General features: G+C 40.7%; 1 protein-coding gene across 1 annotated transcript in view; it reads left to right on the forward strand.

Moving 5' to 3' along the window:
- Nucleotides 1-12902, forward strand: part of URB1 (URB1 ribosome biogenesis homolog) — an 85697-nt gene that overhangs the window by 21180 nt on the left and 51615 nt on the right. The window contains exons 13-15 of the mRNA XM_060234325.1: nucleotides 7741-7863; nucleotides 9428-9540; nucleotides 11966-12085. Coding sequence (XP_060090308.1) covers nucleotides 7741-7863; nucleotides 9428-9540; nucleotides 11966-12085 — 356 coding nt within the window. The remainder of the gene's footprint in view (nucleotides 1-7740; nucleotides 7864-9427; nucleotides 9541-11965; nucleotides 12086-12902) is intronic.

The raw sequence follows: 12902 nt of genomic DNA on the forward strand, positions 1-12902 counted from the left end.
TTTACAGTTTCCCAACCTGGCTGCATGTGGACCTTTGCATAAATATAGATGAGCAAAACTAGTGTAACGTATGAGCAAAAACAGTGTGATTCTTTGTGGGTTTTTAAAAATTTCTTTCCTTCAGTTACACTTCAGTGAAGTGTGTGAATCTGTCTTCTCCCCCCCCCCTCGCCGCCCCACTTCTAGGTCATTAGGTTGACCAGTACGTTGTAGAGAAGGCTCGGGAGATTTATTGTGCTTTTTGACGCCTGGTAGGCCAACCATGGACAAATCCAAGAAAAGAAAAATTTCAGAAGAAAACAGAACATTTATTGGAGCATGGGCAGATTCATTCACTTTCACTACTGATGAGACTGGTTTACCATTATGTTTAATATGTGGTGAGAAATTGGCAAACAACAAAAAGTCGAATGTTGCAAGACATTTCCAAACTAAACACAAAGCCTTTACTGAAAAATATTCGGATGGAGATGAGAGAGGAAAATCCGTTTAGGAACTGATGCGGAAGGTTGATTTGAATAAAAATCACTTCAAGAAGTGGATTAAGTCTGCCATTTCAATTACATATGCTAGTTTTGTGGCTGCTCAGGAAATAGTCAGGCACGGGAAGCTGTTCACAGATGGAGATTATATAAAAGAATCATTCATGAAGATTTCAGAACATCTATTCTCGGACTTTAAAAACAACAGTGAAATTGTGCAGAAAATCAGAGATATGCCTCTCTCTGCGAAGACTGTGAAAGAAAGAACCATAAAAATGGCAGAAAACATCACCAGACAGCAAATTAAAGACATCAATTCAGCAATGGCGTACTCAGTCGCCTGTGATGAGTCCAAAGACAGAAGTGATATTGAACAAATAGTGCTGTTCTGCCGATATGTGAGCTCTGCTCGGCCACAGGAAAAAATGATTGATTTGATACCACTAAAAGGTCAGACACGGGGGGAAGACATCTGTGAGGCTTTCTTGGATTCTTTAAGAACTAAAGAAATAAACACCCCTCACCTGGTGTCAGTGGCTACTGATGGGGCACCAAGTATGACAGGAGCGCAGAAGGGCTTTGTGCAGAAGTCACTGGGTAGGACGTTGATGACATTTCACTGCATCCTGCACCGAGGCATTGTGCACTCAAACATTGCCACCAGAATGCACAGAAGTAATGAATGTTGTCATTCAGATTGTCAGTAAAATAATGGCAAAAGGTTGAAATCACCATCAGTTCCGTTTGCTACTGGAGGAGGTGGAAAGCATGTATTCTGATCTCCTGTTGCACAACAGAGTCCATTGGCTGTCCAGGTACTCAAACGCTTTGCTGCGTGTCTGGAAGAGGTGAAAACTTTCCTGGGAAGCAAAGGGCTCCTTTCCTGAGCTGGAACAGCCAGAGTGGCTGGAAAAGCTACACTTCATGGTACCTGTGACAGCGCACCTGAACACAAGTCTTCAGGGAAAAGGAAGCACAGCCTTGCACATGCTGGAGGAGATTTTGGCAGTTGAGCACAAGTTGACAGTGTTTGCCAGAGATTTACAGAGAGGTACACAGTCTCACTTTCCCTCTTTGAGAGAGTTCAGACAAGCTCACAATATGTTAAATATGGAGTATTTGCATTCCGCAATCGCCGCAATGCAAACATTGTTTGGGAAACGATTCTGAGTTCAGAGAGGAAAATAACACATTATCCTTCCGTCACTCCCCTGAACATCGATGAATATGACTGCATTTGCAGGTGTAAATCAACCAGATCTTGAGATGGAACTGGTTGACATAGCCAACAAAGATATATGGGTGTCCAAGTTCAAATGCTTGACAGCTAATCTTGAAGATGTTGCCCATCAGAAGGCCATTCTTGCTCAGAGTCACAAATGGAGTGATATCGAAAATCTTCCCAAACCGGACCAACTTGTATTTGAAACATGGAATGCCATCCCCAACATTTATACCAGGGGTGGCCAACGGTAGCTCTCCAGATGTTTTTTGCCTACAACTCCCATCAGCCCCAACCATTGGCCATGCTGACTGGGACTGATGGGATTTGTAGGCAAAAACATCTGGAGAGCTACCGTTGGCCACCCCTGACTTATATGAACATGAAAAAATATGCATTTGGGGTCCTGTCGATCTTTGGATCCACATTCTCATGTGAGCCAGTCTTCTCCCACATGAACTATATTAAAAACAAACATTGCTCACGCCTCACAGACGTCAGTTTACAATCCTCAGTGAAGATGAAGGTGACGTCTTACAGCCCTGATGTACAGACGTTGTGTGCTGAGGTTCAGAAGCAAAAATCACATTAACCAGGTAAAATAAATATTTTAATTGGGTATTATTTTTCAAATATATATTTTACATTGTTCATTGAAACAGTCCTTCTTTTATTCAGGTTGACAGCTGACTGCACACTCCAGTACATGTGATAAAAGGATGATGGCACACAGAAGCAGATAGCATTTTTGGTTTGCTGCATATGGATAATTTAAGTCTGGCTTTTTATTTCTTAAATACGAGGAGGACTCAAATAGACATTGAGTGTTTTATTTGAAAATAACTTTCAACCCAGCGTCTTTTTTTTCAGAGTTCAAAATGTTTATGTTGCGTGCAGAAATAAAAATTTGTTTTCTCTGCAGCAGTTCATGGATTTCATTAATGCATCACACTATCATAAAGGTAAAAAACGATATATGCATTGTTATCTTCATTTTAGATGTCAAAAGGGTTTTGCGGCTCCCAGTGTTTTCTTTTCTGTGAGAAATGGGTCCTAATGGCTCCTTGAGTGTTAAAGGTTCCCTACCCCTGTCTTAACATATAATGAAATACCTTGTATCCTGGCAATTATGCTTGGGTTTTGTGAGCTTTTTAAGCAAAACCATCTCCTCAGCCCTGCCTCCTATGAAGCAGGTTTTATCTCATGCTGCTGACCTGAATTACATGTCATGATGAAAGGGCTAATATAGTCAGTGTTACTGTTTCTAGTAGTAGTTGTCTCTTGCTTCATCACTCATAGATCTTAGTATCTGAGAGTTTCCTCAGGTTAGAATCATAGATTGGAAGGGATCTCCAGGGTCATCTAGTCTAATCCCCTGCACAATGCAGGAAATTCACAAGTACCTTCACTGTACAAGACACCTAGTGACCCCTACACCATGCCCAAAAGATGGCAAAAAAAGAAAAAACTCTCCAGGATTTCTGGCCAAACTGCCTTGGAGAAAGATTGTTACCTGATCCCAGAGTGGTAAACAGCATTTCCCTGGACGTGCAAGAAGGGGCCACAAGAACTAAGCATTGATGCCCTCCTGCCGCCCTTCTCATGATCTACCCAGGTTCACAGAATCAGCATTGCTGTCAGATGGCCATCTGAATCGTTATAAAATTATATCTTTTTATTTATTTTTTATTTATCTGAGATTTATATCCCGCCCTTCCCACCAGGTGGCTCAGGGCGGCTTACAACATGTAAAACTAACATAAAATATAAAATTAAGCATTAAAAATTAACATTTCATAATTTATAGTTAAAAATCTAGGCAATTGTTATATGCATAAACGTTATCTGTTGGTGGCAGGGTAGTTGAGAGATCTACCTTGCTCTTCAGGTAGTCCAGCTAATTTTAGTGATACATTAAATACATGTTTATATTTTTGGTGAATGTCATATTAACATCTGAAGGTGCTTAAGACTGAATATAATCACTGGCCGTGTTGCCAGGGTCCAGATTTTGTACTAGCAGCCTTAACTAAGACAAGCAAATTATTTCAACCCCAGGGCTTTTTGTGTGTCTTCGATTATTCTGGTCCAAAACACAGTTAATTGAAAGTAGTTAATAGCTCAAATCGTCCCCAAAACTGTTCCCATAAATTAAAATCCTGTCCTACAGTTTTATGCAAACATAAATGTGAGTAGACTATCAATACTTAATGGGTTGGACTGGGTAATCTTTTTCCTCGTTTTCTGTCTGTGTTGAGTAGGTTTCCTCCTTCTGTCCACCATGATCTCAGACAGATATCTGAATCATATAGATATAATAACAGCTCCATGTGTTGGCTTAATCCTCAATTTTTATTGGAAGTTGTGGCAGCCACAAGAGTGGCCTTGCACTCTGTCACCACTCCCCCTGTCATTGGGTAGCCTCTCTGTGACCCACCTACTGCTGGTCCTGTCAGGCCAGAACCCCATCAGAAGGCCACTGACCTTTGAGCAAGACAGTTCTCTGCTGAGAGGTTCTCCTGGAGCCTTACTGATTACTACTGCCTCTCCTCAGGGCCTGTTGTAAGAAGTCTGGCACAATCCGTCTCCCCCCCCCCCCCCCCCGCCACACGCAGAAACAATGCTGCTGCAAAGCAAACACTGAAGCAAACAGTAAACTGTGAGAGACATGTTCCTCTGCACCTGCCTACTCAGCCCAGAAATGTTAACAGTCTTACCTCAGAGACAGCCAGCTCTTCTCTGTGTCCTCACAGCACACACAGCCTCCAAAGGCCACACAAATAGCCGAGGAGGCAAGGCCCTGCTTATTCCCGCTCTGGGTACTGCTAGCCAGAGGCTGTTGCTAGGCAACCCAGGCTGCTTTTCTCAGTAAAGGAAGAGGCCTCAGGTGAATAGACTAGCATACAGTCCACCCTCCAAAGCAGTTGTTTTCTCCAGGATGGAGAGAGAAATCTGTTGTCTGGAATTCAGGAGATCTTCAGACTCCACATGGAGGTTGGGTATGCTAGGCCTGGCAGCATCCTCTGGATGACTTGATGCCACCCAGCTGGCATGACTTAACTAGGCCCGGCTTTTTCCAGTTCAGCAGCAGTCTCTCTATGACAGCCAAGGTGAATTAGAGGTTGCCTACTCCAGGTTGGGAAATTCCTGGAGATTTGGTGGGTGGGGACTGGAGAGAGTGAGTTTGAGAAAGGGTGAGACTTTAGCCAGGTACTATGGCATAGAATCCTGCTTTTGTCCCCATTGTGGAGAAGGACTGTTCTTTTACTAGGTAGATGCTGCAGGGAGGGGGGAGAAGATGGAAAACTGAAATCAGATAAATTCCCTTACAGACAATACCTGCCTTGAGGTGCATACTCTATAACACAACCAGGCCAGGCCAAAAAATAAAAATCATGCCACAAGCTCACACTGATGTTAAACACCACAAGGCTGGATATGACAGGAAAAGGTGGCAACAATGCATTGCAATCATAAGGAATAATGTGCTTCAGTGTCTGTGCAACTGTTGTCATGCTCCCCCTGAACCCCCCCCCTTCCCGGTTAGTATTTCAGGGCTTTGAGCCACCACAGACATGGAACCTGTTTCAGGGCTTTGAGCCACCACAGACATGGGGACACACATGGGGAGATGGTGGTGGGGAGATGGAAAGCTAGTGTCTGTTTCAACTGCAGGGTGGGTTGGAAGGCAGCAAGGGTGAGGAGCAGTGTTCCCTCTAAGCTGAGTTAGCATGTTAGCTCACAGATTTTTAGCCTCCAGCTCACACCTTTTTTCTTAGCTCAGGAAAAATGGCACCAGAACACAATAATTTATGCAGTAGCTCAAAACTTTAATGCCAGTAGCTCACAAAGTAGAATTTTTGCTCACAAAACTCTGCAACTTAGAGGGAACATTGATGAGGAGGTAAGTGAAAGCCAAGGTTGGGGGGGGGGGCTTCAGAGTGGGGTTTACCAGACCAGGTTTTTGCTGTGGACGCTGACTTGATGATTTTAGGCCAGTCATAGACTTTCAGCCTAACCTAACTTACAAGGTTGTGCTGATCAAAGTGGAGAGAGGAGAATGATGTAAGCGGCTTTGGTTCCCACCCCCCAGTGTGAAGAAAGATTGTCCTTTTTCTGTGTAGACACTGCAGGGAGGGAGAAGGCAATGGAAAATTGAAAAAGGGCCAGATAAAGGGAAGGAGATATGGTTGCCAACTCCAGATTAGGAAATTCATGGAGATTTTAGGGGTGGGGTTTGAGGAGGGATGGAACCTCAGACAGATACAAACCCATTTCCTCCTGGGGAACCACTGTTGCAAATCTTCAGGTGGGGACTGCAGATTATTCAGAATTACAACTGCTCTCCAGATGACAGACATCAGCTCACCTTCAGGTGTGGGGGGAAATGCATGCCTTTGGTTGGGTGGGTGGAAGACAGCAAGGGTGGGGGGGGGCACTTGCGCAGAGGCTCTTTCTAGAGCCTGTTGTATTTTTCTTCACAATAGGCCTTATTACTAGTAGGATATAAGTACATAAATTCAAAAAATGGATAAAATTGAGCAGCTCTATTGATAGTTTGCATATAATCCAGGAAAAGAATTCCTGGCATGATGGATTTTGCCTAAGAATACTCTGTTCAAACGTTATATCCATGTTGGATGTTCAGGTGCCTGAGATTTGTGGCATGCTATACTAGGTCTTGCTTCTCTATACCATATAGGTGGACCATTGTTTGAACTGCCCCAGTGTCTCTGACCTACTAAAATAATTCATGGGGGCACTTCTAGGGAGTAGCAGAGTGTTAGTCTGCTGTATTCTTTTCTGTCAGAGTACTCAGCCTTGATAAGACTTAAGGAAATTGTTTTCACCTGTTTTATTTCTGCAGTATCTTTTTGTTATATTTCTTAACAGAAGAATCGTGCTCTCTTTAATTAACATCACAACTGCAAATAATAATATTGTTGAAGGGAAATTTAGCTCGCACACCATGAGCAAAGGTCTGAAACAGAAGTAGTTCTTTAGGAAAGAGGGAATAGATGTCATCCCCCTTTTAGCTCTTGAATGGTTCCTTGTCTCCATACACAAAATGAGCAGGAATAGTCTGAAGGCTTTTTGAATGGTCACAGAAGCAATCTTTCTCTGTCTCCCCTATTGCTGATCTCCCCCTATCCTCATGCTGTCCTCCTTTGATCCTAGCTCTATTTATTCATTTTAAATATTTCTGATCCCACCTTTCTCCTGCACAGTTGGGTTTCAAGGCAGGTTACAACATTGTCATTTTATAGTTATTTCCGCTAGCCCTGGTAGGTGAATCAATATAGCAAGCAACAGTCCAACAACACTTCGTGCTTAACTATATACAATTTATTTTCTATATTTACATTCTCCAGCAAAGTGCTCCGCCAAACAACCATCTAGAGTAGAAGGAAAGATTGTACAGCACAGCACTGCTTATATGCAAATTACATAGTCTCTGCACCAATGGGTCACAAGTGCTGAGTCATTGTGCACTGGACACTCATCCTCTGCACTCATTCCCAATGCTGGTCAGAACTGGGTTCACTTTGTTGAGACTTACTAAACACTGATGTCACCTATTTGACACTGACTGTCAGATCAGCATGCTCTCAGTAGTCTCCAGCCTCATGCCTTATTTATATTTATATGCTGACAGACATATCAATACAATAATCAGATTAGTATCATCACTAAAACATTCTTTGCAAATATGGAGTCTTCAGAACTATAGTCTTAGGATAGTATTAGTTGAATATTCCCTTATAGTGCTGCTGCTGGCTGCTGCCCCATATCAGCTGCTGCCATCAAAACAGGAGGACGAGGGTGAAGCTTTAAAATCTGTAATTATCCCATGCCAATGGCTTCATTTGGTTACATTTCTCATTATCCTTTTTCATGGCTACTGATGTTTATACAACTGTATTGTTACTTTCAAAAGAAAAAGAATATATAATAATGTACAGCTTTGTATAGGAGGCATTGCTTTGTTTTGGACTCCCCCCCCCCCAAAAAAATCTGTTGATTAATGTTTTAAAGGTTCAGATGATGCAGAGACTACTCTTTTGAAAGTTGTATTGCTTCATGTTATATGTCTCTATCAGCAAGTTGTTCCTCACCTGGTGGCACAAAGCAACTTCGATTTTAGTAAATTAATCAAAGGTAAGCATACTTTAAAATTATTGTAACTATGTCAGATACTGCCTTGATTTCAATTTGTGCAGTGGTGAGTGGGGAGCAGAGTTCACTGATACCCCCTCCCAGGGGAACCCAAAATAACTCTAGAAATGCTGCCCCTGGGGGAATAGGGATCCTCAAAAATAGCTTGGAAAGGGAATCTAAGGTAATATCTAGGAGGGGGAAATGGTGAAATTTGCTGCCTCCCTAAAACTTAGCTAGGACCCAAACCTGTAAAAACCATGGGTAAAACATGGGGGAATGCTGACAAATATAGGCTTAATATTCCAAGAGACTTTGATTATCTATCATCAAAATTTTAAATTGTTTTGGGAAAGTTATTACACCTTTAGTTCTGTCTAAGGTTTAAAAGGCATACTTTTAACTCCCAAGTGTTGGGGATGAATTACTAAATAATACAGATAGTCACAGTTTTATCAGAATAAGGAAGAAGAAGAAGATATTGAGTTTATATCCCGCCTTATACTCAGTCTCAGAGCGGTCACAATCTCCTTTACCTTCTCCCCCACAACAGACACCCTGTGAGATGGGTGGGGCTGAGAGAGCTCTTGCAGCAGCTGCCCTTTCAAGGACAAATCCCATGAGAGCTATGGCTGACCTAAGGCCATTCCAGCAGGTGCAAGTGGAGGAGTGGGGAATCAAACTCAGTTCTCCCAGATAAGAGTCCACGCACTGGCTATGTTCAGTCTGGGGAAGAGAACACTGAAAGGAGAAAGGAGAGGTCATAACTGTTGCATGAAAAAGGAGGCAGACTTCTTTCTTGCTTCAGATGGCAAGAAAAGATTTAATGAGCTGGAATAAGTTAAATGAGAATGGATTTTGGTTAAAACATTAGCAGAAACTTGCCATTGCTAAGAGTGATTTGGCAACAGAGCCAATTATCTGTGAGGAGAGTGAGTGCTTCATTGCTTGAGGTCTTCAGACAGAGATTAGACATCTGCCAGGGTGTTCTTTCTTGGATCTCTAGTGTTGAGCAGGTGGTTGGGCATGGTCCCTTGCAGCTGTGTGATTCTGTGTCTAAGATAGCCATCATTTCATTTGAAGAATAACATCTGTTTAAAAATAAAAACAGATTATTTGGAACTTGCACAGGGTTGCAGTCCTTACACTGATGTAGCATAAAGGTCTGTGAGACCTATGGATACCAATGAGCAGAACAGAAGTTGACCTGGCCTGCTCCTTAACAGCAGACTGATATGTGTAAATCATCAGGTAGAGCTTCTCAAAGCCTGAATGTAAATGTTATCTGCAATACCTACTCATCAAGCTGCTTTTAAAATCTTGGATACAATTAGATGAAAAGTATACTACTCTAATGGTACAAGATTCAGTGTTTTCAGGTCTGCGACACAATATGATGTATTGAATATCTTTTAATATTCTAGAAAAATCTTAGTTGGTGTACTCTGACATCTGAAATTTCTTCTATGTTTATAAATGTGAATGATATTTTATTACAATTTCTGGCTGAAGTCGTTTCCCAAGAGAAGGAAAATACAAAACAAATACTTTTGTTTTCATGCTCCAGGTATTGTTACAGAAAAAGGACTGCAACAGGAAATTCCTCCTGTTCTACAGCATCATATTCTAAAGGTAGCTCTGGAGTTACCTGCAAATAAGTTTTCCTGGTTTAAAGTGCAGGTAAGTGTGTGTGTGTGTGTGTGAGAGAGAGAGGGGGGGATCTATTTTAGAGCAGCCATATGTTATGGTCATTGTTTTGAAAGGTTTCCTGGGTCTTTGTCATTGTTACTGATGATCTTTTAAGCCCCTCCCCCCAAACATTTTCTAGAGTGCAGTATTGAGAGAACTGCTCCATGATTTACATATTTATTTACAAAATTTTTATCCACATACATCTAACAGAAACTGTAAGAAATATCAGAAAATTAAAATATATTTTACAGATTGTAATTAAAAACAGAGTGGGAAAAATGGAGCTATAACAGATCACGGTTGAGGTTAACCAAATCCCTTCAACACAATCTGTTATGAACACTGTCATAAATTGTTCTCTGAAAAGCCACTGCAGAATGGATAGCTTTGTTTCCTAAAAGCTGACAGTAGAATGAAGAGACACTTTTGAGAGTTATGGGAAAGGTTCCTACTTTCCTTAAGTTCTTTCCATTTTTGCAAGGAGTGTGATTTTTTTCTCTTGCATACATGTAGTTCAGATGTGATACTTGGGAAAATGCAAAATAAGACCAATGATGCCTGGCACACATGATAAATAATAAGTGTTCTTTGGTATGTCTGTATAAATGGTGTAATTATTATCTGTTTTAGATATATTTATATATATTTATATATATTTATATATTATCTGTTTTAGATATATTTAAATGGTTTTAATGGTTTTATGAATGTTTATCTGTTTTAGATGTATTTAAATGGTTTAAATGGTTTTAGATGTATTTAAATGGTATGAATATGTGTGTTTGATGTGTTGGTATGTTTTGTGGAAGAGCACCTCATTTCGTTGCTCTCTTTGTTGAGAACAATGACAATAAATTTATCTATCTATCTATCTATCTATCTATCTATCTATCTATCTATCTATCTATCTATCTATCTTTCTTTCTTTCTTTCTTTCTTTCTTTCTTCAGGGGTTCAAAATCAGTTAAGACATTTGAGGGCTGCACTCATACTGTTTGTAGTTTGCTTATTTCTAATACATTTTAATACATTTCTAATACATTTTAATCCTTCTATAATGACCCTCTTCCACTTCCCTCCCTCATAGATATTATTTCCTCTCCTTTTTTCTTTCCCTGTCTGATTGAGCTGCCCTTGTTAACTGTTTTCTTCTTCACTGAAGAAACTATGGCTGTCCCATGCTTGGAGTCTGATATTTTGTTGCTGGCTCAGCCCAGGAACCTGAGAGAAGGGTCAGGATTGCCCTTCACTTACTGAAGTGGCACTCAAGTGGCACTCAAGCCTTTTTGAAATTCAAAAATAAAATATTTTCTTCACCATAGAGTGGAAAAGGTCATATGAAATCAGGGTTTCTAAGGTAACTCAGTAAAGAACTCTGTGGTAAATTAGTGCATGCGTAGACTTCAGCTCATATGTTTAAGCAACTGAGAGTTTTTTAAACTTTTCACAGTGACTTAGAATCTTTAAGATGAGAGGCTTTTGTTTCAGCATTTCCTCAACACACTACTACACTTTTTGAGTATTCACTGAATCCTTTGGTTTCCGTAAGTTTGAGATACTCTATCCTACACCCAAACTCCTTTACTAAACACTCTTCTTAAGCTTTACTGGTCCTTCTGGTTTCAAAAGGCAGTCTCTAACCACACCAGACCAGTGAGATCTTTTCACTCTTCAGAGCTGTCTCCCCATTTTTAACTGGGTAGGGAAATTGTTCTCTCTCTAGAAGATCTATCCCCTTTTCTTGGCCTGAATGGGAATCTTCATTGCCACTTGCACACACTTCCTTGCCAACTTCCCCCCAGTACCTTCATCTGTGCTAAACTGCTTTTAGTCAAGGCTGAAATCAGGCTGAATTCTCCTCAGCATCCAGTTCAGAAGTCTTTCTCTGCTAAACTGATGCTCTTGGAGCAGCCTGTCACTCAAGGATCTGTGAAGGATTGACCCTTTACAGTTCTTTACCTGTGTGTACAGCACTTCTAAGCTTTTAAAAGTGCAGTCCATCATGTCTGCTCTTTTCCTAAGTAACTGATATGTAGTTTGTCCTTACGTTGTATGACAGCCCTTGTCGTCTCATACTTCAAACTTCTGTGTCTTTTATAAACATATGTTTGTTGCATAACGTAGTAGTAAAAAGTCTGAACTAGGATGGCCCAGGTTCAAATCCTTTTCATCCCTGAAGCTTGGTTGGTAACTGTTGTCAAATACCATTCTCTTACCACCGAATCTACCTACTGAATAAAACAGAGAAGGGAAGAACATGTATGCTGCCCTAAGCTCCTTGGATAAAGGTCTGGAGAGCTATTGAATAGATAATTACACAGGTGTTGTAAGTTTGAGGATTTTGGAAGGCTTCAGTGCTTGTGGAGAACTTGAAATGCATTTTATCATGCAAAAATAAAATGTTTTCTTTTAGGTTGACTTTGCAGCTGAGAAAGCTTGTACTGAAAGATCAGTATTTTATTTATTGATGAAAATGTTTGTTACAAGTAACCATCCTCATCTTAAAACATCAACAAAGAAATTGATTATTAAGGTGAGCTTTTGCATTAAGCTGGTCATAAAAATATCTTTATGTTCACAGAAAATGGTTGACGTTGAGCTGGGGGATTTAGGGCTCAGCAGTATAAATGAACACTGTATTTGGCACCTTATTCTGTTCTGAGCCACTCATAGTATACTTACCCAATCCAAAGAAACTGTTTCAATCAATTAATTGTACTTGACTTTTTTGTTTTTGCTGGGTTTTGTTGGAAAGTGGCATGCTGATCTTGGGTATATAAACTACATTGCTTATGAAACTGGGTTTTTTTAAAACACTGCACTTGTCAAGCTCTGAATAATCTCTTTGATTCAACTGATATTACCACATTGGGACTCTATGGATTCAGACTGTGTTCCTTGTGGCCGTTGATTGATAGCTTGACCTGTTTCTTGAAGTCCTGCTCTTGGCAATTAAGTCTTCTGTGGATGAGAGGTTCAGAGATGCAGGGACAGAGTGATTATATAGACCACATGTGGGTGATTATTAGGCAACCTACTGTATATGTCTGCAGCATTTCTGAATGACTGAGCATTGAAACTTAGGTAACTGGAAACCAGGCCTATATCCCAAATCCATGCTCCCAGAAGCTAGATCTACTCAGAGAGAGAAATTGCTAAATGCGGCCAGGGATAATTAGACCTGGCATCCTGCTATCTATATCTATTCCCATAGAATATTTAATATCCAGGTGGAACCAATTTAATTGTTCACATGAAGTCTCTTCATTAACAAAATTAGTCCAGTTTTAATTTTTTTGCTCAGACTTGTGTTCCTTGTGGCTGTTGCTAGGCAATAACAACAGTATTGC

This window comes from Heteronotia binoei, chromosome 3, assembly GCF_032191835.1.
Source record: "Heteronotia binoei isolate CCM8104 ecotype False Entrance Well chromosome 3, APGP_CSIRO_Hbin_v1, whole genome shotgun sequence".
Classification (NCBI taxonomy): domain Eukaryota; kingdom Metazoa; phylum Chordata; class Lepidosauria; order Squamata; family Gekkonidae; genus Heteronotia; species Heteronotia binoei.